The sequence below is a fragment of the Prionailurus viverrinus genome, chromosome E1 (assembly GCF_022837055.1).
Source record: "Prionailurus viverrinus isolate Anna chromosome E1, UM_Priviv_1.0, whole genome shotgun sequence".
Taxonomy (NCBI): Eukaryota; Metazoa; Chordata; class Mammalia; order Carnivora; family Felidae; genus Prionailurus; species Prionailurus viverrinus.
In genome coordinates, this window is record NC_062574.1 from 9,604,277 (window position 1) to 9,629,513 (window position 25,237).

The 25,237-nt window shown below is 38.9% G+C and overlaps 1 protein-coding gene across 17 annotated transcripts in view; it reads left to right on the top strand.

Moving 5' to 3' along the window:
* NCOR1 (nuclear receptor corepressor 1) overlaps positions 1 to 25,237 on the top strand; it is a 161,482-nt gene that overhangs the window by 15,992 nt on the left and 120,253 nt on the right. For all 17 annotated transcript variants that reach the window (XM_047833002.1, XM_047833003.1, XM_047833001.1 and 14 more), the window contains exons 2-3: positions 7,245 to 7,422; positions 17,632 to 17,765. In XM_047833002.1, the coding sequence (XP_047688958.1) occupies positions 7,315 to 7,422; positions 17,632 to 17,765 (242 nt within the window). In that variant the 5' untranslated portion in view covers positions 7,245 to 7,314. The remainder of the gene's footprint in view (positions 1 to 7,244; positions 7,423 to 17,631; positions 17,766 to 25,237) is intronic.

Here is a 25,237-nt window from a genome sequence, read left to right on the forward strand (position 1 = left end):
ATCAGCACTCCTGTATCCTTTGGATAAATTCCTAGTTGTGCTATTGCTAGGTGTTTTCCAGAGTGGCTGCACCAGTTTGCATTGCCACCAGCAGTGCAAGAGGGTTCCCGTTTCTCCACATCCTCACCAAAATCTGTTGTTTTCTGAGGTGTTAATTTTAGCCACTCTGATCCATGTGAGGTGGTATCTCAGTGTGGTTTTGATTTGTATTTCCCTGATGATGAACATCTTGAGCATCTTTTCACGTGTCTATTAGCCATCTGGATGTCTTCTTTGGAAAAGTGTCTATTCATGTCTTCTGCCCATTTCTTCACTGGATTATTTCTTTTTTGGGTGTTGAGTTTGGTAAGTTCTTTATAGATTTTGTATACTAACCTTTGATATGTCATTTACAAATATCTTCTCCCATTCCATTGGTTGACTTTTAGCTTTGTTGATTGTGACCAGGTGGTTTTAATATGCGGCCGATTGCATTGCTGCAGTAAACATCTTTTTGTATGTAAGTACAATATGTGAGTTTCTTTAGAGTATGTGCTGAAATTGCTGGGTTGTAATAAGGATGGCATTTCAGATCAGTGTGGAAGGACAGACATGTTCACAAAGGTTTTTGTGGTGGGGCGCCTGGGTGGCTCAGTTGGTTGGGTGTTCAACTTTGGCTCAGGTCATGATCTCACAGTTTGTGAGTTCGAGTACCGTGTTGGGCTCTGTGCTGACAGCCTGGAGCCTGCTTCTGATTCTATGTGTTTCTCTCTCTTTGCCCCTCCCCTGCTCACGCTCTATCTGTCTGTCTCTCTCCCAAAAATAAATAAACATTAAAAAAATAAAAAAAAAAAAGAAAGGTTTTTGTTGGGATGATTAACTATCAATTGGTAAAGAAAATATAGCTAGATTCCTACCTTAGCATTTTTTAGAAAAAAAATTTAGATGATTAAGGAGCTAAATATGTGTGTGTGTGTGTGTGTGTGTGTGTGTATATATATATATATACACACGCATATATATATGTATTTATATATATCTATAAAACCTTGGGTATAAGAGGCGAATGTACAGAATATTTTTTTTAATTTGGGATAGAGAAGGCCTTCAGAAATATGAAACAAGTTATGAATTCTGGAAGAAAACATTTGTCACATAAAGGTAGAAAAAGGATTAATATTCAGAATACAGAGGGAGGTATCTCCGTTTCCCCCTGCCCCTTCTCCGGCCTCTACCCCTGCCATTCTCTCTTATTCTCCTTGGGCCTCCTTGCTTTGCCTTAAGACTTGTGTGGTTCCTCTCCAAGGGCTGCTCTTGTCCCTTCAAGGCTAGCTAGCTCTTTCTTCTCATCTTTCAAGCTTTGGCTCAAAAGTCGTCTTAGAATATAATTTGTTACCCAAACTGGGACAGTTTTGAGAAGGAAATGGAGCATAATTAATAACTGCACTAGGACAATAGCTGTAAATTGGGTCTGTTTCAGGAAATCAGGGCATAGGGTCATCTTACTGAGATTGGCTTTCTGTGATCACCCCATCAGAAATGCCAGAAATGTCTCCCTTATCCCTTCTCTCCCATCCTGTTTTTTTTGTTTGTTGTTTTGTTTTTGTTTTAAAGTTTGTTTCGTGTGTGTGTGAGAGTGCGCAGGAGCAGGGGAGGGGCAGAGAGAGGAGAGGGTGAATCTCAGCCAAGCTCTATGCTCAGCATGGAGCCCAACGTGGGGCATCAAACTCATGGCTCAAACTTAACTGCCTGAGCCACCCAAGCACCCTTCTCTCATCCTGTTTTATTAATAGCACTTTATCATATTATCTTTTGATTATTTGTCTATTTCTGTATCACTTCACAATAAGATGGCATATCTTGGTCACCATTCTATGCCAGTGTTCAGAGCTGTGTTGGTACATAGTGTATTGCTCAATAGATATTTGTTGAACATGTGACATTCCTGCTTTTGGTCTTAAAATCTTACGAAGATATGACAGGCACACTTGAAAAACTGGATACAAGTGTTATACACAAATCATACTTTTATGAAACAGAATGTTCTCATATGTGGTCTTCTTGTGGCATACTCTAAATAAAAATTGCTATTAACTAAATTTTTTAAAGAATATTTTCCAAGCTAACGTATTGGATATTAGAAGCATTCTCAGGCATTCATCTTTGGGTATCTCTGTACTGAATAATCAAATGGATTCCTAGAAGTGGAATTGCTGTGGTAGAAGATATATGTATTTTCTTTTTTTTAGGTTTATTTATTAAATAATAAATAATAACTCATACAAGCAAGTGGGGAAGAGCGGGGGGCGGGGAGAGAGAGATGCCCAGCCTGATGCAGGGCTTCAGCTCCTGAACTGTGAAATCATGACCTGAACCAAAGTCAAGAGCCAGACACTGAACTGACTGAGCCACTCAGGTGCCCTGAGGATATGTGTGTTTTCAAGGCTTATCATGTATATTTCCTTCTTTCTTCTTTAGAGAGCAATTTGTACCCATTTTACATAACACACCAGTAGTGTCTAAAAGAGTGCTTTCTTCTTCTTCAAACTTGTACCAATAGGAGGTGTTATTTGTAATATTTTGCCAATTTCTTTGGAAAGAATGATTTTATTTTTGTGATTATGGATGAAGTTGACTTCATTAATTTTTTCCTTCGTTAATCCCATATCTCTGTCATGTCTTACATTTCCATTGTGATCATTTTTTTCTTATTGATTTGTAAGAAATATATATATTTGTTATATCAAAATTTTGCTGTTTTATTGTTTCTAGTTTGTAGTTTGTTTTAAGGTGTCTTTACTGTACAGAAAAATAAAAAAAATATATTTTATAAGGCCAAGATACCCATCTTCTTGTTTGTGCTTTTGGGGTTGTGCTAAGGATGTCCTTCTCTGCCTTTATATATGTATTTCTTTCAGGCTTTTTGAAAGTACTGTAAATGTTACCTGATTTTTAAAGGGCCTTAGATTGTAGATCACTATAATATTAGTGTCCTTAACTTTTTTTCTTTATCCTAAGAGTTGATGAACAAATTAAAATGAAAATAAGCAAATAGTAATTTCTGTGATGTGAAGTCTCCAGGGGAAAATTTAGGCAGAAACTGAAGACTTACTGGCTGCAGTAACTCTCTAATACTGTATCTCATTAAAAAGATGTCTTTGTGTATGTTATTTACCTCGAAGATTAAAGAAAAAGTGCTGCTAATTAGATCATATAATGCCATTGATTGTAGGATGCATATTGAGTTTAAAGTTGTTGTTTTTTTTTTTTTATGTTTATTTTTGAGAGAGAGTACAAACAGGGGAGGGGCAAAGAGAGAGGGAGACAGAGAATCCCAAGCAGGCTCTGCCCTGAAAGTGGGTCTTGAATTCACAAACTGTAAGATCATGACTTGAGCTGAAATCAAGAGTTAGATGCTTAATTGACTGAGCCACACAGGTGCCCTGACTTTAGAGTTCTTAAGATGTGGACACATGTGGTAATTAGAATCTGTGAAATGTGGCATGTTAATTTGGACTGCTATAGTATCATTTTTCTTTTATTAAAAAAACATTTTTAAAAGTTTTTTTTTTTTTTAAATCTCTCTACCCAATGTGGGGCTCGAACTCGTGACCTGGAGATCAAGAGTTGCATACTCTTCTGACTGAGCCAGCCAGGCGCCCCTGCACAATCATTTTTTAAAAAAATTATTTATTTATTTTGAGAGAGCAAGTGAACAGGGGAGGGGCAGAGAGAGAGAGGGAGAGAGAGAATCCCAAGCAGGCCCTGCACTGCCAGCGCAGAGCCTGATGCGGGGCTCGATCCCATGAACCATGAGGTCATGACCTCAGCCAAAATCAGGAGTCAGATGTTTAACCGACTGAGCCGCCCACGTGCCCCCCCCCCCCCCCCCCCCCCCCCCCCCCGCACAATCATTTTTAAATTTCGTGGTTGCTTTGTGTAGTTTTGTTTTTGGCTTGGTAATTTTTTCAAAACAACTTTGTTAAGATAAAAACTTGTGTACCGTGCAATTCATCCATTTAAAGTATATGATTCAGTGGTTTTTGGTGTATTGAGAGATATGATACAGTCAATTTTAGGACATTTTTATCACCTCAAAAAGAAACTCCCAATACGGTTGTATATTATTCAGCCTTAAAAATGTAGTTAATTTTGATACATGCTACCACATGGATAAACCTTGGAGACATTGTGCTAAGTGAAATTGTCCAGTCATGGAAGGACAGATGCTGTTTGATTCCACTGACATGAGGTTCCTAGAGTAGTGGAAGTCCTGGAGACAGAAACTAGAAGTGTGGTTGCCAGGGACTGAGGGGAGGAGAAACGGGGAGTTGGTGTTTAACGGATGTAGAGTTTCAGTTGGGGAAGATGAAACAGTTCTGGAGACGGGTGGCGGTGAGAGTTGTACAACAGTGTGGATGTACATGATGCTATGCAATCATACACTTAAAAATGGCTAAAATGGTACATTTTATGTATATTCTCCTGCAGTAAAAACAAAAGAAATCCCATGCACTTTGCCCATCACTTGCTATCCCTCTGTCCCCATCCTACCATCCCTAAGCAGCCATTAATCTACCTTCTGTCATATAGATTTGCCTGTTCTGGACTCCAGTCTGAAAGGAATCACACAAAGTGTGGACTTTTATGATTGGCTTCTTTTACTTAGCACGATGTTTTCAGGGTTGGTCCAAATTAGAGTGTGGAACAGTAATTGATTCTTTTCTTGGTGGATTAATGTTCCCTGGTATGGATATACCTGATTTTATTCGTCCATTCATCATTTGATGGATGGACATGACATTTGGGTTTTTTCCAAAGTTTGTATAGTTATTTTGGGACTTAACTTGAGCTCTGGCAATTCTAAGCAATAAAAACCTACTCCCATCTATATTAAGTAAAGGAGGCCTTATGTAAGACCATGTAGGTAGTTTAAGGGCAAAGGAAAGATGTACAATACTTTCTTATGGGGACTGACCCTGGAGCAAAGAAAGAGTCAGGAGCCAAGGCTCCTGTGTCTCCAGGGCCTGCAAGGTCTCTTGGCTCTCTTGTCTCTGCAAATCTACTCTAGTCTTTGTCGAGACTGGCCTTCTCTGCTCCCTCCCTAACTTCTCTGGCACATGCTTTGGCTCACCTTGACTCCTACTCTGGCCACTTTGCAACTCAGTTCCCTGCAGCTGACATTCTCAATTCCACATTCTTGGAGAGGGATCTAATTGGTACATCCCTTGTCCAATAGAGGAGTTCACTTGATATAAACATAGTGTCAAAATCTCACATTAACCAGGTTCAGAGTCTCTAGAACCAATGTATGCATGGATCTGGCTGGCCACTTCACGTCACTAATGCTAGTCAATCTAAAGATGATTTAATTCTCTAGGTGAGTGGTCGTCAAACTTTTTGATCTCAAGACTCCTTTATACTCTTAAAGTTAACTTAGGACTCCAAATAGCTTTTGCTTCTGTGGGTTATATATGTTGATATTTACCATATTAGATATTAAAATGGCCATTTTAAAGATACTACTAGTTCATGTAAAAATACTATAAACTCACCATATGCTAAGATAAATAACATTGAATTTTTTTTTTTTTTTACATTTATTTATTTTTGAGAGACAGACAGAGCGTGAACAGGGAGGGGCAGAGAGAGAGGGAGACACAGAATCTGAAGCAGGTTCCAGGCTCTGAGCTGTCAGCACAGAGCCCATGTGGGGCTTGAACCCATGAACCGTGAGATCATGACCTGAGCTGAAGTCGGAGGCTTAACCAACTGAGCCACCCAGGCGCCCCTAGATAAATAACATTTTTATGATAAGTAACTGTTTTCTGGAATAAAAACAAAATTTTATAAGAAGAGTGGCATTGTTTTACATTTTTGCAAACCTCTGATATCTGGCTTAAAAAGATAGTTTTATTCTCATATCTGCTTTCTGCATTAAGTCTTGCAATATTGTTTTGATTGAAGTTTATAAAGAAAAGCTAATCTCATGCAGTATTTGGGAAGAGAGGGGATTTTAATAGCCTTTTTATTTTATTTTTTTTAATGCTGAGTTTTGAGAGAGGAGAGAGAGAGAGAGAGAGAGAGAGAGAGAGAGCAAGAGAGTGCACAAGTGCATAAGCAGGGGAGAGGCAGAGAGAGGGGGACAGAGGATCCAAGCAAGCCCACGCTGATAGCAGCATGCTCGATGTGGGGTTCAAACTCAAGATCTGTGAGACCATGACCTGAGAAATCAAGAGTCAGACTCTTAACCAACTGAGCCACCCAGGCACCCCTTAATAGCCTTTTTAGATAATTGTAGATATTCTTTGATACCATACCCAAACCAGATAAGTGACAGTTTTTTTTAAAGGTTCATTGCTGTGTAGAATCTGAAGCCACATCAATGAACTTTTCATATTCTATCACGTTAAACATTTATTGGGTTGTCTTGTACTTTATTTGTAGTAAAATGTCTTGCACTTTAAATAAATATTGCACTCATGAATAATTTAGTCACATTCTATATTGGTCATTTGGAAAATATTGATTCGTTGAGTTATATAGACATTTCAAATGTTGACCTATTTTATTATGTAATATCTCAAAAGCTCACACTTGTTAGTATCACCACCAGTCTTGCCAGAAAAGTCTTTAAATGTGGGGAAGCCGTCAAGCTCGCGGAAGCAAGTACAAGTTTTTCCAAAATCCCAATTTTCGTAAATGCTGGCAGTTGTTTTCCTGGAAGTGATAAGTTCACTGTGTTCTCCTTGAATACTTTCTCATCCTCACTGTTGTCTTAGGCTGTTTTGCGGGCGGAATTATTTAATAAAGACAATATTTCCTCTGCACCAATGCTTACCTTGGAAATAGTCTTGAATCTTTTTAACAATTGACTTTTCACAACTCCAACATTTACAACCATAGGTTTTTGTTTCTGTAATATATAACATTTGATTCTCATTTATCAAAAAAAAAAAAAAAAAGGACATGTAATGAGCATTTGCAATGTGCCAAGTTCCATGCTGAGATTTTATATACATCGTATTACTTTATATAGCCACTGATATTATTATTTGTGATATATTAATGCTTTTTTAAGTGTACAGGAAAAGACCCACTAATGTTTTTCAAACCTCAATAATTTCTATTATATTAAGTAAATACAAGAGAGAAAGCTTTTACTGGTAATTGTGGTTTTATTTATATAGCTATAGTTATAATTTATTAGAAGTACACCTGGTGCTTTAGTTCTTATCAATTCTATTTTTTCCCATCCTGTTTAGGTGGTTTCCTAGAAACATGATTGTTTGTTGGACTTGATCTCACAGCCTGGTGAGGACTTCTTTACTGATAATGTCAAGTTCAGGTTATCCTCCCAACCAAGGAGCATTCAGCACAGAACAAAGTCGTTATCCTTCTCACTCTGTTCAGTACACGTTTCCCAGCACGCGTCACCAGCAGGTAAGGATCAACTACTATGTACTTGCCTAAGTAGCGCGGGCCGCGCGGGTGGGTGGGTGGGTGTGTGTGTGTGTGTGTGTGCGCGCGCGCGCGCGTGCCTGCTGGCGCTTTCTTTCCTTTTCCTGTTTAATGCATTTGTTGGTCAGAAACCAAATGCGATTGTTACAACTGTATATTTTAAATGGCGAGAACCGTTCTCAAAGATGAGGAACCCAAGGTTGGGGATTAATTATCTTTGTCTTAGTCTGGCTTTATGCCAGATTGCAGCTAGTGACCATGTCTTTTGTTTTCTTTTTTCTTTCTTTAAAAAAAAATTTTTTTAATGTTTATTTAGTTTTTGAGAGAGAGAGAGAGAGACACACACAGAATGTGAATGGGGGAGGGGCAAAGAGAGAGGGAGACAGAATCGGAAGCAGGCTCCAGGCTCTGAGCTGTCAGCACAGAGCTGGATGCAGGGCTCAAACTCACGAACTGAGAGATGGTGACCTGAGCTGGAGTCAGATGCTTACCTGAGTGAGCCACCCAGGCCCAGCCCCCCCCCCCCTGCCCCGCCCATGTCTTTGTTTTCGTTTGTAGGAGTTGTTGTTAGAAAAATAGCAGTTGTTAAGGGTTTCCAGGTTAAGAAACCCTATTTTATTGCTCCAAGTTCTGGTTTAGTATTAAGCTGGCCAGATAACTTGGCATCTCTTGAGTGATGGCCAGGATAGGGCCTGTACCTTCTTGAGAGGCTGACGGTAGGAAGATGAAAGAGTTTGTATGCTGATTAACTTGTGAAAAATAAAATATGAGAAGAAATTATTAGCTCAGAGCAGACTGGGACAGGAATGTAAGGGTTGAAGAAAAAGAGGAAGGGAAGGGGTGAAATGGTCATCTCAGAGGAAAAGCAAATTTGGGGTGCCTGGGTGTGGCTCAGTTGGTTAAGCATCCAACTCTTGATTTCGGCTCAGGTCACGATCTCACTGTTAGCACGGAGCCAGCTTGGGATTAGCTCTCTCCTTCAAATCAATCAATATATTTATTTATAAACATATTTAATTTGATAAATATATATATATTTTAAAACAGTCTTTTTTTTAAAGTTTACTTATTTTAAGAGAGACAGCGTGAGCACACAAGCGGGGGAGGGGCAGAGAGAGGGAGACACCGAATCCTAAGTAGGCTCTAGGTTCCAAGCTGTCAGCATACAGCCCGATGTGGGACTCAAACTCAAGAGCTGTGAGATCATGATGTGAGCTGAAGTCGGCCGCTTAACCAACTGAGCCGCCCAGGTGTCTCTCAGTTTTTAAATATTAAGTATGTTAGTTGCATATTTTTGTAGATGCCCTTAAAACTTTTTTTTTTTTTTTAATGTATTCATTTTGAGAGAGAGGGAGAGCTTCCGCATGAGCGGGGTAAGGGCAGAGAGAGGGGGAGAGAGAATCCCAAGCAGACTCCACACTGTCAGCTCAGAACCCAATATGAGGCTCTGTTCCACAAACTGTGAGATTATGACTTGAGCTGAAATCAAGAGTTGGACACTCAACTGACTGAACCATGCAGGCGCCCCTGTAGATGTCCATTTTCAGTTAAAGAAGTTGCTTTCTATTGCTAGATTGAGAGTTTTAATCCTCATTGGGTATTGAATTTTGGTTGCATTGTTTTCCCTCAACCCATAGTCTTTGTCTGAATACTGATTTCCTAGTTTGCTTCTTCTTTGTTTTTATTAAAAAAAAAAAAAATTTTTTTTTTAATGCTTATTTTTTGAGACAGAGAAAGACAGAGTATGAGCGGGGGAGGGGCAGAGAGTGAGGGAGACACAGAATCTGAAGCAGGCTCCAGGCTCCAGGCTGTCAGCACAGAGCCTGACGTGGGGCTCGAACTCATGATCTGTGAGATCATGACCTGAGCCGAAGTCGGACGCTTAACCGACTGAGCCACCCAGGCTCCCCTGTTTTTATTTTTTTAAATCAACTTTAAGGTTTAATTGATACATAATACAATTTTCTTATATGTATACATTTTGACAGATTCATACACCCATAAAACCACCACTAAAGTGAAGATGTATTTCTGTCACCCCATAAAGTTTCCCTTGTGCCCCATCCAGATTAGTCCTTCTCCCGTACTTTCCACAAACTCAGCTCCTAGGAAACCACTGTTCTGCTTTTTGTCATAACAGATTATATTTGTTTTGAATTTTACATGAACTCTTATCTGTGGCTTCTTTTGCTTCCCATAATGTTTTTGAGATTTCTTCCAAGTTCTGGTGCATCTGAGTAGTTAATTTCTGTTTATTGCTGCCTCTGGATATATCACAATTTGTTTATCTAGTTACCTATTCCAGTTTTGGCTATTACAAATAAAATTATTTAGAAAACATGTATCTTTGTGTTTTATCTAGATGATATAAAGTATTGCCTTATTTTCGTAACAGTATTGTTGGACAGCTTATCTTTATAATTTGTATCAAGTCCAATTTATTAACTTTTGTCTTTAATATTTCTTGCTTTTTAAGTGTTATATTTAAGAATTTTGCCAAACTCCAGATCACTGAGGTTTTCTCCTCTTGAGTTTTTATAATCGTGTTTTACATAGTCTGTCACCTATTTTGAATTAAATTTTGTTTATGGTGTGAGGTTATGGTTGAGGTTCTTGTTTTGCATATAGATATTCGCTTGTTCTAGAAACCATTTGTTGAAAAGATTTTTCTTGGGGCGCCTGGGTGGCTCATTCGGTCCAACTCTTGATTTTGGCTCAGGTCACGATCTCACCATTCCTGAGATGGAGCCTGGAGTTGGCTCTGAGCTGACAGGCAGAGCCTGCCTGCCTGAGATTCTCTCTCTCTCTCTCTGTCCCTCCCCTATTTGCATGTACTCTCTGTCTGTCTCTCAAAATAAATAAATAAACTTTAAAAAAAAAAAAGTTTCTTCTTACTCCTCTGAATGGTTTTGGCACTTTCATTGAAAATCAGTTGATCATATATGTGCAAGTGTATTTCTGGTCTCTCTGTACTGTTCTATTGATGTATTTTGTGTATCTTTACCTCACACCTATGTGATTTTCTGTGTAAACAAACATGTCTTTTTTTTTTTCCTTAATGTTTATTATTTTTTGAGAGAGAAAGAGCAGGGGAGAGACAGAGAGAGGGAGAGAGAGAATCTTCAGCAGGCTCTGTATTGTCAGCACAGAGCCCAATGTGGGGCTTGAACTTTTGAACCATGAAGTCATGACCTGACCTGAGATCAAGAGTTGGAGGCTTAACCAGTTGAGCCACCCAAGTGCCCCCAAAATGTCGTCTTTTAATAAAGCTCTTCACACCGTCTTGAATATTATAACTTTATAGTAAAATTGAAATTGAATAGTGATTCTTTTCTGAATTACTGTTCTGAATATTTTAATTCTTGCCATTTCTATATACATTTTATTAATTTTTATTTTTTATTTTTGAAATGTTTATTTATTTTGAGAGAGAGAGAGAGAGAGAGAGAGAGAGAGAGCGAGCGCACACGTGCGTGCGTGCACATAATTGGGGGAGGGGCAGAGAGGGAGAGAAAATCCCAAGCAGGCTCCGTGCTGTTAGCGCAGAGCCTGACTCAGGGCTCAGACTCACAAACCAGGACATCATGACCTAAGCTGAGATCAAGAGTTGGAGGCTTAACCGATGGAGCCACCCTGGTGCCCCTCTGTATTCATTTTAGTGGATTTTTTTTTTTTAAGTTTATTTATTTTGAGAGCGTACATTTTCGAAGCACCTTGCGAGTTTCTACAGAAACGCTTGCTGGGTTTTCTGTTTTTAAATTTTTTTTTTTTAGTTTATTTATTTATTTTGAGAGAGGGAGAGCGAGTAGGGGAGAGGCAGAGAAAGAGGGAGATAGAGAATCCCATGCAGGCTCCTTGCTGTCAGCTCCAGAGCCCACTGCAGGGATCAAACTCACGAGCCGGGAGATCATGACCTGAGCTGAAACCAAGAGTCGAATGTTTTACCGAATGAGCCACCCAGGCACCCCTCTAGGGTTTTGATTAGATTTGTATTGAGTCTAGAGATAAATTTGGGAGAACACTGACATCTTAACCACTTTGATTTTTCTGGTCCATGAACATGATATAATTCTCCATCTATTTAGGTCTTCACTAATTTTTCTCGGTAATGTTTTGTAGTTTTCAGTGCATAGGTCATGTACATCTTCCGTCACATTTGTTCCTAAATATTTCATACTTTTGATGCATTTGTAAATATATTGCTTTTTTGAATTTAGTTTTCAGTTCATTGCTCCCATGTATATTTGATCCTGTATCCTACAACCTTACTTGTTACTTCTCACTGCTTTTTAATAGATTTCATAAGATTTACTATGTAGGTGATCCTGCAATCTGAGAGTAGACAGTTTTGCTTGTACCTTTGTTCTCTTTCTTTCTTATTAAACTGGCTTTAATTGCTAGTACAGTGTTGAATAGAAGAGGTGAGAGTAAATACCCTTGACTTATTTCTGATCTTAAGAGGAAGGCACTCAGTGTTTCACCATTAGGGATGTTGTTAGCAGCTGGTGGCTACACTTACCTTGGGGAGCATTGATTGGGTAATGTCTAGAATTGTCAAATCAATATGTGTACACCTGAAACTAACATAACATTATATGCTGATTATACTTCAATGAAAAGCTTGGGAAGTGTTCCCTCTTTCTGTATTTTCTTAGGATTAGTATTTTTTCTTCCTAAGAAATTTGATAGAATTTATCAGCGAAGTCATCAGGGACTAGAATTTTCTTTGTGGGGAGAATTGAAATTATGCATTCAATTTCTTTAATAGTTATAATTCACATTCTTTATTTTTTGTTGAGTCAGTTTGGATAAGTTTTGTTCAGTATATTCAGTTATATTAAGATGTCATAATATTCCTGTTATCTTTTCAGTGTCTTTGAGATCTGTTGTGATGTCATTCCTCATGTTGATAAGTATTTTTCCCTTCTTTTTTTTCTTTATTAGTCTGGCCTTGAGGTTTCTCAAATTAATCGATTCTTTTCTGAGAATAACTAACTTTGGTTTCATCCATTTTTACTGTTTTTTTTTTCTATTTTCTTGATTTCTCCTCATTATTTTGTTCCTTCTCTAACTGCCCATATATATAACATTTCTGGCATCTTTCACTTCTTTGTATATATTCAGTTTCCTTTTGATGCTATTTTCTTTTTGTCTGACGAACGTCATTTCTCTTAGTGCGTGTCTTTTGGCAGTGAACTCTCAACTTTTATTTATTTGAAAAAGTTTATTTCAGTTTTATTTATTTTATTTTAATTTTTTTAGAGAGCGTGAGCATGTGTGAATGGGGGAGGGGAGCAGGGGGAGAGAAATAAAATATTAAACAGTCTTCATGCTCAGTACGGAGTCTGCCACAGGGCTTGATCCCATGACCCTGTGATCATGACCTCAGTGGAAATCAGGAGTAGAGTCTGAACCTCAACTGACTGAGCCATCCAGGTGTCCCTCAGCTTTATTTTCTTTAAAATTTTTTTTTTTTTCAACGTTTATTTATTTTTGGGACAGAGAGAGACAGAGCATGAACGGGGGAGGGGTAGAGAGAGAGGGAGACACAGAATCGGAAACAGGCTCCAGGCTCCGAGCCATCAGCCCAGAGCCCGACGCGGGGCTCGAACTCCCGGACCGCGAGATCGTGACCTGGCTGAAGTCGGACGCTTAACCGACTGCGCCACCCAGGCGCCCCCCCCTCAGCTTTATTTTCAAAGAATATTTTTACTGGATACAGAATTCTAAGTTGACAGTTCTGTTCTTTTCTTTTTCTTTTTTTTTGTTAAAAAAATTTTTTTTTAATATTTATTTTTGAGAGGGAGAGACAGAATGTGAGCAGGGGAGGGGCAGAGAGAGAGGGAGACGCAGAATCTGAAGCAGGCTCCAGGCTCTGAGCTATCAGCATAGAGTGCAACGTGGGGCTTGAACTCACAAACTGTGAGATCATGACCTGAGCCAAAGTTGGACGTTTAACCAACTGAGCCACCCAGGTGCCCCTCTTTTCTTTTTCTTAATGTTTATTTATTTTTGAGAGAGACAGAGTGCCAGTGAGGGAAGGACAGAGAGAGAGGGAGACAGAGGATCCAGGGCGGGCTCCGCGCTGAGAGCAGAGAGCCCCATGCGGGGCTCCAACTCATGAGTTGTGAGATCATGGCCTGAGCTGAAGTCAGATGCTTAACCGACTGAGCCAGGCACCCTGACCGTTATTTTCTTTTAGCACTTTAATAGATGCCATTTATTGTGTTCTGGCTTATGTGGTTTTCTGACCTTTGGTCATTCTTATCTTTATATATAAGTATTGACATTCACTGAACTTCATGCTTCTGTGGATTTATAATTTTCATAAAATTTGGCAGTTTTCAGCCATTATTTCTTCAGATACATTTTTTTTTGTGTACTTTTCCCCTAGTTTTATTCTGAAACATAAATGACTTGTGTTTTGTATTATCCTACGGGTCACTGGACCTCTATTCATTTTATTTTTTCTGTTTTTTTTTTTTTTTTATCAGTTTGCTTAGTTTTATGATGACTTCATGTTCAGTGGGTTTTTTTTCTTCTTCTTCTTCTGGGGTTCCAGCTAAGTGTTAATTTTATCCAGTGAGATTTTCATTACAGACATTGGATTTTTCATTTTTGAATGGAATATGAACATTGTGAATTGTATACACTTTATTAGTGGCTTTTGTTGTATTCCTTTAAAGAAAGTTGAATGCCTTCTGGTGGCCAGTTAAATTACTTTTTGAAGTTTATTTTTAAACTCTTTAAGGGCAAGTCGAGAGTAGTCTTTATTCTAGGTCTTATTTGTCCTGGGATATCTAGTGATTATTTCATGTATTCATTGAAGTTTCTTCCCTTTGGCTGGAGGAAACTCGAATGAGTTCTGGCCCCATGTGTGCTCTGAGAAGTGTGTGTTTTATAGTTTCTCCTGTTTATTCTAAGAACAACCAGAGTTGTTTGAGACTGGTCTATGTTCTCCCCTGTGGCTTTACAGATTGGAATTCAGCCAAAGACTTAGGAGAACCCAAATTCACATTTCAGGAAGTCTTTCTCTGTTTAACTCTCTTCTCATAGAAAGTCTCCAGAAATCCTGTCCACATGGCTTTACCAAACTAGTGTGGTTGCTCCTTCAGTGAACAAGATTACAGAACACTGTTTGGGTTCCCTTCCCAGGGACACAATTTGGAAATTGCCTTTAGGCAGAAAAGTCTGGAGTACTGTAGGACTTACCTCATTTGTGTGGTTTTTCTCAGAGATTGAGTCCTGTGCAGTCTGTTTTCTGACGTCTGAGAATAGTCACTATATTTTGCCCCCTTTTTTGGCTGTTTACTATGGGAATGTAATTCTGGACAGTAACCTGCTCATAGCTGGAATCCAAGTGCACTGTTCGTTTTAGTTTACTCCTTACTCTTAATTTGTCCTGCTGGATACATCCTTTAGAAATTCTTTCAGAGAGAGGCTGTGGTTGGTAAATTTTCCGAGTTCTTGAATTCTGAAAAGTTTGTAGTCCTAAAATTTGAGAGGGTGTGGTTATTGAATTTGTAGGTTCTAAGTTATTTTCCTTTGAACTTGGAATATGTTGTTTGTTTCCTTCTATACAGTGTTGCTGATGAGAAACCTGTTTTTATTATGATCCTTGTTACTTTGTAGGAAACCTTTTTTTAAGGACCTTATGATATCTAGTAAAATTTTCTCTTTATTCTCACTTTTCTGGAATTTTTGATGTGCCCATCCAGTGTGATGGATTAATTTTTAGAATATGTCCAGCTTTTCTCTTAAACCCTTTTTATTTTTTATTTTTTATTAAAAAAAAATTTTTTTTTTCAATGTTTATTTATTTTCGGGACAGAGAGAGACAGAGCATGAACGGGGGAGGGGCAGAGAGAGAGGGAGACACAGAATCGGAAACAGGCTCCAGGCTCTGAGCCATCAGCCCAGAGCCCGACGCGGGGCTCGAACTCACGGACCGCGAGATCGTGACCTGGCTGAAGTCGGACGCCCAACCGACTGTGCCACCCAGGCGCCCCTCTTAAACCCTTTTTAATCTGAAGGATTTGTCTTTTTAACTTCTGAGAAATGCTGTCCTATTATTTCCTAGAATATTGCCTCTCACCAGTAGATACTGAATGTTGAGCTTTTTACTCTAGCTGCCATTTTTAACTTCTCTAATTTCTGTATCTTTATATGCTATATCTATATGTGCTTCACTGTTGTCTGAGAGAATTTCTCTGTTCTGTCTTCACTTTAATTTGCTCTTCACCTGTTCTATTAATTTTACTGATCAACTTTTTAATTTCTTTGATTGCTATTTGAGGATACCATTTATACTTTTGTGTGTTTTGTACTTTTACTCAGTCTTTTATCTATTTCTTTGTAAATTCTTTTCTGAGTGAGTTTTGGTTCTTTTTAAATTTTTTATTTTTTAAATGTTTATTTATTTATTTATTTATTTATTTAAAAAATTTTTTTTTCAACGTTTATTTATTTTTGGGACAGAGAGAGACAGAGCATGAACGGGGGAGGGGCAGAGAGAGAGGGAGACACAGAATCGGAAACAGGCTCCAGGCTCTGAGCCATCAGCCCAGAGCCTGACGTGGGGCTCGAACTCACGGACCGTGAGATTGTGACCTGGCCGAAGTCGGACGCTTAACCGACTGCGCCACCCAGGCGCCCCTAAATGTTTATTTTTGAGAGAGATTGCGCTGGTATTAAGTGGGAGAGGGGCAGAGAGAGAGAGAGAGAGAGGGACAGAGGATCTGAAGCAGGTCTTTGCTGACAGCATAGTTCAGGGCTCGAACCCATGAACCATGAGATCATGACCTGAGCCGAAGTCAAGTGCTTAACTGACCAAGCCACCCAGATGCCCTGGTGCTTTTTTTTTTTTTAAGTGGCTTTGACTTTTTTTCAGTGTTTATAGTGTTTCTTGGTTATGTTTTCAACTTTGTATCCGATATTTTTTCTTTGACTGTGTATGAATTATGTTTTACTATTATCTGTTTATAGCAAAGGGCTCTAGGCCTCTTATTTATTCCATGTTTCAGTCTGGGCAGCTCAATTTTATGTTTATGATTAAAAAATTTTGTTGACATACAATTCATATAACATAAAACCATTTTAAAGTATATAATATCTTTTAGTATATTCACAAATGTTGGGCATCCATTACTGTTACCTAATTCCAGAACTTGGAATGAAATGAAACCTATACCTCATAGTAGTTAATCCCAATTCGCCCCTTCCCTCCATCCCCTGGCAACCACTAATCTACTTTCTGTCTCTATTGATTTGTTTCTTACAGACATTTTATATAAACAGAATCACAAAATATGTGCCCTTTTATGTCTGTTTGTATTTAACATAGTATTATGTTTTCTAGGTTCATCTAGGTTGTGGCATATATCGTTAGTACTTCAGTCTTTTTTATGATTGAATAATATCCCACAGTATAGATACACCACATTTTGTTGATCCATTCATGAGTCACTGGGCATTTGGATTCCTTCTGGTTTTTGGCTATTGTGAATAACACTACTTTGAAAATTTGTGTACAAAGTTTTGTGTATGGACATATACCTTGTGTATATACCTAGGAGTGGAATTCCTGGGTTATTCGGCATTTCTGGGTATAAATACCTGTTTATGATTGTTAGCATTAATGGACTGCTTTTGAAAAGAAGGTTTTGTTTTTTCAACGAAGAGTCAAAAGTAGGAAAATAAACATAAAAGCACCCACCTAGAATGATGGAGAGTGTTACTCTTACCTAGCAGATTGAATCTCTGGACTTACGTCTCTTCGTTTGTAAATTTTCATGGATTTAACCGAATGGCTTTTGTGGCCCTGCTAGCCTACTGATTTTGGATTTAATTTGGAATGATTTTTAAGATTTCATATTGAACACATGAGTTTGAGATCTTACCATTTGAGTAACATGGAGTGGGAGTTACTTATAATGCATGTTACAGTAGAATGAGGGAAATGTAGACCGAACACAAAATTTCGTTTTGAATTCTTCTGAACGATACTCGGTTAAAATGTTGATGGTTAGGTTTAAGAGGAAAAATCAGATCAGTGAGGGACTGAAATCATCATTGCTGCTTCTTTCCACACTTAGCAGCCCGTCACTGCCTCTGTGCATTGATACTTAGTTTAATTTCACGATGCTTTTCAATTTTTGGCTAATAATTAATTTATGATTATTTCCCTATTAGGAATTTGCAGTCCCTGATTATCGTTCTTCTCATCTTGAAGTCAGCCAGGCGTCACAGCTCTTGCAGCAGCAGCAGCAACAGCAGCTTCGCAGACGACCTTCCTTGCTCTCAGAATTTCACCCAGGTTCTGACAGGTAATGGGGTTCTTTTGTGTTTCCATCTAGGATGCACCTCTGTGGTGTGTGTATACTCACTTCATAAGTGTGCCATTAAATTTAACGTTACTTTTCCTTGATAATTTTATTAACCAAGCTGCGAGTGGTCACTTATTTATATATTGGGCTCTTTTATATCTGATGATCTTTTGGAGTAGTTATCATAATAGTTAAAAAGAACTCCTCAAACTTGTTTCCAGAGTTCACAGTTGGTGCTGTGTAGTGGGAAGTCTGGTGGACTAGGTTTGCATTCTGGTCAGCTTATGGCCTTGGTCGTATGTGTAAACTGGTATTTTCGGTTTCGGCGGCATTTTAGAAGCACCTTGGTTTTTAAGCTTGATGCCCACGCCCCATCTCAGAATTATTAAATCCGTTCCTGGGATTGGGCCCAGGCGTTCGTGTGGGTCTAGAGTTTCCCAGGTCATTCTCATTTGCAACGAGGGTTGCAAATTCCTGATTTAGATTCTTTAAGGCTTAGTTTTCTCACCTGTAATAATGAGAATAGTAATGAGATTGTCCTCAAAGGATAGTCTGTGATCAGGTGATGTTGGCCTGTTCACGGAAGGCTCTCACTTCCGCAGTGTCCTTACTATCTCTGCTTTCTTGCGCCATTTTCACTCTTTATCTAAAGTATAATAACTACTTTTTATTAAATTGCCTTTCTGCCTTTCTTGTTTTAGCAATTTTGTAAAGAACCTGATTTCCTATTATAAAGATATGTTTACTGTTTAGGTTTTAAGATGATAAAAGGATTGAAATTATTTGGCTGTGTTTAAAATTATTATAAAATACATTCCTTGGTGAAGGTTGTGGAGGGAATTCAGATCACTCTCCTCCGTCATATCTAGCAAATACATAAAAATAGCTTTTCGAAAAGTGGCTAAAACCCACCCTGTATAAAGCAGGAAAGGCATACAGCCACTGCCATAAACTTGGGAAAATGGCATTTAAGGAAGGAATTAGAAGAATCTTGCACCTAGTTCCTACTTCTACTCTCAAAGAAGCAGTGTTGAAGAAAGAAGGAGGGTCCATAAAATCCTAAGATTTCTCGGAAATACTCCCTAATTTGAGAAAATGTGAATAGTTAGGGTGTAGTGGTAGTGAACTGTTTGCTTGGGAACCCCTCTTGCGCCATCTCGCAGGAGGGGCGGGCACGGTGTGCCGTTTTTCAAAGTGATGAGCTGAAGCCCTCAGGACTGGTTTACGCGTCTGGCTTGTAGGGCGGGCCAGGATCCTCGAGAAAGGCAACATAGCCCCAACCAAGTTTTCTTGTCCTTTGCCCCATTTCCCTATTCCCTCAGCTATAGAAAAGCTTGTAGAAAGCCGATGCGAGTCCTCTGTCTGCAGACAAATGCCAAGCAAAGTGGATGAGCAAGGAAAAGGCACGCATACCATTTTATAGCGAAGACAAAGTCTGGGTAGGGCTGCATGTGACATCCCTGAGCAGGAGGGTAATGAAGCCATGGACAGGGCAAAGGTATTCCTAGAAGAGAAAATTAAAGAAGGCAATACAGAGTGTCAAAAACAAAGCGCCCGGTGTGTAAGAAGACAAAACAACGAAGAAATTGCCCCCTAAGCGCTATACACTGTAGGCGAACTTAAAACCTTTTAAAGAGAAGATATTTGACAACAGTACAAGACAACCCAATTAGATAAAATGAAAGATTGGACATTCCAGTTCCCCCAGGCCCACCATTATAAATTCAGTATATAAAATATAAAAAAGCAAGGAATACAACAGCTGTGGCTAAAAGTTAGACCTTTGTCATGTGAGAAAGTCCAGAGACAATCAGAGTGGATGCAGAAGAAAAGAATAAAATTAAACCAATTATAAAGCGGTTGATAAATTAAAACCATCCAAAATTTCATGAGAATGTGTGTTTCTGAGGTGGAAAACCTGTCAAGGAAAGGAAGTAATAATTGATAATTTTAAAGTGAAGGAAGAACTCTGTAGATGGATAGGGCATATTTTGCTCCAAGGATAATTACACAGAATGATCAGTATCAGGACAGAACTTGGCTCATTTGTCACAGTTCAAGGGTAAGTAAAAGAATCAGGAATTCAGGAAGCAAAAGAAATCCTTGACAGGGAAGAACAAGTCTGGCTTCAAGCAACTACAGGATAGAAGATAGGGGAGCAGTAGCCACAAAGTTCGGGGGAAAAGAAATGGGATCCAAGAATATTACGTACCACTCAAGTTTAAGAATAAAAGCGACAGGCGGACAGTCTTAGACTGAAAACTTAAACTTCTTGGAAGAATTGTAGGTGATAGAATCCAGCCAAAGAATGGAAGCCATGGTAAAAGGACTGTAGTAAGCCACACACCGTTGTAAGTAAAAAGTCCATGTGAGACATCTGGACGAATTATGGTTCCATAACTGAACGTCAATAGCAAATCCTGACAAAGTAATAGTAATGTAACTACAGGATCTAGAGGTGTTGTAGGTATTGGGAGACGTTTAAAGGTACGCACTTGAAGATTGTGTCTGGAGTAATCTGATACTTCTAAAATGGAAATGCTAGGCTTATAAAAAAAAAAAATCCCATCTTAATGCTTTTCATAGTTTTCCCCTTATCCTTTAGCAGTAATCTTTTAGGAATGAATTTCTTGTGGTAAAGGAGCAATTCCTTCCAATTTAAGCTTTATTTCATTTTATTTTTTTCTCCTAATACCTGTATAAAAACAAACCAAATATTCTTTTATTTTTGCCTGTGTATCCATTTACCCATATGTAAAAATAAAGTGATGTCTGGGTACAGGATTCACCCAATTTTAGCATTGTTTCCATGTGGTGGGATTTGGGGCAATTTGCTGCTTAGTTTTATTATGTGTTCCTGGAATTTTTTTGGTTAGTGAATGTCTATCATTTTATAAACCATACTCTTAAAATATGAGTCATTTCTGGGTGAAATGTCATCAGTCATATTTTCTAGATTTCGTTGGAAAAATTAGTCCACATAATTAGAGTATTTAGATTTTTAGATAAAAAAATTGCAGAACAGCGTAAGGTAGTTTCAGATATTATAAAAGATTCACCAAAATTCAGATCATTGGTTTTCCCTTGAGCAAAAAAAGAAGAAGCCGGTGAACTAAATTTCCATAGCTAGGAAAAAATAAAATCTACTGATGTAATCCTAGATGTGTTTTGAATAGCTATGAACTTTATGACATGTTCCCTCTGAAGAGAGTTATCTTTTCCTTAAAATTAAAATGATAAGGTATAGGTATATTACAGTAAAAAGCCCATTTAAAAACTTTAATTTGTTTTAAAGGTATTTAAAAATGGTACTAAGAGGTCAAGGAAGTCCGTGAGATGTAAGAACTTTTAAGTTTAAGAGTGTACAGAGATTTTTAGTATGAAAATCTGATGTTTGTTTTTTCTTTATATGCCTCATTTGTCCAGTCATCAATTGATAAATATTTGAGTTTTCACTTTTTGATTGTTATGAGTAATGCTGCTAGGAGCACTCATGCACAAGTTTTTATGTGACCGTGAATTTTCCTTTCTCTTGGGAATATGCCCAGGAGTAGAATTGCTGTATCATATGGTAGTTCTCTGTTTGTTTGCCGTTTGAGAAATTACTAGACTGTTTCCAGAGTGGCTATACCTTTCCACGGGTGTTAGTTTTTAAAAGGCAAATACGGGGGTGCCTGGGTGGCGCAGTCGGTTAAGCGTCCGACTTCAGCCAGGTCACGATCTCGCGGTCTGTGAGTTCGAGCCCCGCGTCGGGCTCTGGGCTGATGGCTCAGAGCCTGGAGCCTGTTTCCGGTTCTGTGTCTCCCTCTCTCTCTGCCCCTCGCCCGTTCATGCTCTGTCTCTCTCTGTCCCAAAAATAAATAAACGTTGAAAAAAAAAATTAAAAAAAAAAAAAAGGCAAATACGTTCACTTGAGATGGAGATTTCATGCTTAACTCCACCAGGACTCCAATATAAAACTGTATTTGTTTTCACAAAGATTTTCATACGGTTCACTTAAAATTTTTTGAAGTTTTAAATGTGAAATTAGATATTTACCTGTTTATCCATGAATAGTTTTGCTCTTGTAAAAAGGATGGGCAAACTGAAATGGGAAATCGCCTGATGTCTTGATGGCAAGAGAGCTGTGTATACTCGATGTCTGTCCTAATTGTCCTGTGTACCGGTGGCCGTATGCTCTCCTCCAGTGCTAGGTGCACTGTACCTTCTGGCTTTGGGAAATGTCACAGGCAGATTCACTAGAGGTAACATGTAATACTTGGAAGTTAACTTCTGTAGGTCGAGGGGACAACCGAGGACCGAAATCCAGCTCGGGCAGTCTGCCAGGTCCTGTGTACCTGAGGGTTGCCTTTGCTTATGCAGGTTGCACACACAGTTTTCTTGCAGACCGGCAGCGGCCCTCATTCTAAGTGCTGTGTTGAGGGGCGTGGCCTTTAACTGGCGCTGGATGCTTGTGTCTGACAGATTACCTCTGGCTGCTCTGTGGAGGGTGGATTTGAGGTGGATAGACTAGAGGCAGAGAGAACATGGAGAGTGTGAGCCTGAGATAGGACAGTGAAACAGAGGCAAGACAGGCTGGAGTAAGTTAGGAGGGAAGGCTGCCAAGTCCTCGCAATTGGCAAAGATGAGGGAGGAGACCTGGATGAATCCTGGCCTTCCAGCTTGTTGGATGGCTGTTGGTTCCGTGGCTGTGACAGTGTGATAGAGATTAAGGAAAGAGCAACGAAGGTGAGGCAACTCGAGTTTGGTGCAAATTAAGCTTGAGGTACCTGTGACACATCCAGCTGGAGATGTATCTTGCATGCGCGGGGGCCGATCTGGGTTTAAAGGTCCAGATCGGTGCTTGTGATCCCAGGGAGCGTGGAAAATGAGAGGGCAGCTGTTCAGAGGTGAACCCAGAGAGTCCCCAACAGGTAAAGATACTATGAGGCGGAAGCCTCTGAAGGAGAGAGAGGAAGGAAGAGGACTGAAACAGTGGTCTTCAAACCTGTTGCTTGCATATTTCTTAAAAGAACTTTGAAAAGCTATGTTGTACATTTTTAAGTTGACATTTAGAAGTTTCCTAAGTTTTAAAAGATGGATATAATTTGCCATATTGAAAGTATTGACATTTTAAGGCAAAACTGCTGCAATACAGTTTTAAAATTATCTGACGGAATCTAAATACCATAGTGATTTGGTACCATCATCCACTTAAAATGACACTATGTATGAACAAACTTGTCTTTAACAAAACTTCTCTTTCTGTTCCTTATTTTCTCGGAGCTCATGTGTTCGTTCTTCTTTTTTTCACAAAATTTATCCTCACGTGAGTCGCTTTGATTATTCCGAGTCCTTTATCGATCAACCTATCTTACTTCTATTTAACAACAAAAATATGGGAAAGCATCTGTTTCTGAAAGATGCTCTATTTTAAGAAACTTCTTTTTTTTCTTCTTTTATTCTCAAGTTCGTTAACATACAGTGTAGTCTTGGCTTCAGGAGTAGAACCCAGTGATTCATCTCTTACATAAGATGCCCAGTGCTCATCCTGAAAAGTGCCCTCCTTAATGCCCACCATCCATCTAACCCATCCCCCCCACCCACCTCCCTCATTCTCTGTATTTAAGGGTCTCTTATGGTTTGCTTCCCTCTGTGTTTTTATCTTATTTTTGCTTCCCTTCCCCTATGTTCATCTGATAAGTTTCTCAAATTCCACATATGAGTGAAATCATGTGATATCTGTCTTTCTCTGACTTATTTTGTTTAGAATAATACCCTCCAGTTCCATCCACATTGTTGCAGATAGCAAGATTTCATTGTTTTGTTTTGTTTTGTTTTGTTTTTATCACCAAGTAATATTCCATTGTGTACATAAACCACATCTTCTTCATCCATTCATCAGTTGATGGGCACTGGGTTTTTTTCCATAATTTGCTATTGTTGAGAGTGCTGCTAGAAACATTGGGGTGCATGCGCCCCTTTGAATCAGCATTTTTATACCCTTTGGATAAATACCTTGTAGTGTAATTGCTGGGTCTTAGGGTAGTTCTATTTTTAACTTTTTGAGGAACCTCCACACTGTTTTCCAGAGTGGCTGCACCAGTTTGCATTTCCACCAGCAGTGCAAGAGGGTTCCTCTTTCTCCGTATCCTTGCCAACGTCTGTTTTAAAAAAACTTCTGGATGGAAATATTATAAGACTGATCAAAACAGCAGTCATTTACGAAAACGAGAAACAAATTGATCAAATATAAGTAAAATTTCATGGAAATGCATCCATGCATTAATGAGATAGATGATGGCTGTTCTCAAACTATCACTTATTGATAGAATGAAGGCAGCCATGTACTCTATTCTTATTTTTTATTCTGATGAAGGTGCCAAGAAACCTTATTCATAAAAGTAGTTTGTTATGAGGTATATGCCCTAAATCACTTCTTTATCTAAGATGAAAATGTTAGTTAATGCCTTAAGGTCTTCAATTTTGTTGAAGGCAGAAATTTGGGAACTGTTAGCTTGTCAAAGGAGCTCTGGAGGCATTTATACTTTGGGGGACAGTGCTCCGGTATAAGGTCCAGGAAGGGTGAGCCTTAAGCTTTTTGTGTGTTGAAAATGGCAATTGTGAGAGACAAGCAGAGAAGGGAGAACTACAGTTTGTTTTCCAGCAGGTCGGTTTAAGTAAAGACTGTGTGAGGAAGCGCAGCATCGTCGGAGGTGGACTATTTTAAACCGATCTGTGCTTGGATCCCCTGTGGAAAACAGACTCTGACAACCAGGGCCGATCATGTCCTGGAAACCAAGAGGTAGAAGAGTTTCAGGAAGGAAGGAGTAAGTAAAGTATAAAATGTGGCAGATAGGTCAGCGTATGTCTAAAAATACTCTTTTGCTTTCAGTATTAGGAGGTCATTGCTGACTTCAGTGCGTGGCGAGTACTTGTAATAAAATGAAACGATGGGGCAGTTAAGTCCGAGTCCAGTGAGTTGAGTGAATGGGAAAAGAGTGAACTGTTGAAAAAGAGCAAAGGTCACCCTCTCAAGTGGTTCTAAGCTTCAAAAATAAAATTATAGGCTAGAATTTCCTAGGCTAGTCTTTATTAATAATGATTCCAAGAGTTAACTTGCATGTGACCTTTTTTACTGTGGTAAAATGTATGTAACACAGATTTACCATTTTAACCATTTGTAAATGTTCCAGTTTAGTGGCATTAAGTGCACAACAGGCTTTTGTAACCATCACCACTATTTCCAGAACGTTTTCATTGCCCCAAAGAGAAACTCTGTTCCCATTAGGCAATAATCCCCCTTCCTCCTCTTCCCCCAGTCCCCGGGAACCTCTAATGTACCTTCTTTCTCTCTGCATTTGCCTGTTTGAATTACTTCATGTAAATGGAGCCACACAGTAATTGTCCTTTTGTATCTGGCTTATTTCACTTAGTGTAATGTTTTAAGGTTTATCCATATTGTAGTGTATGTGTCAGAACTTTATTCCTTT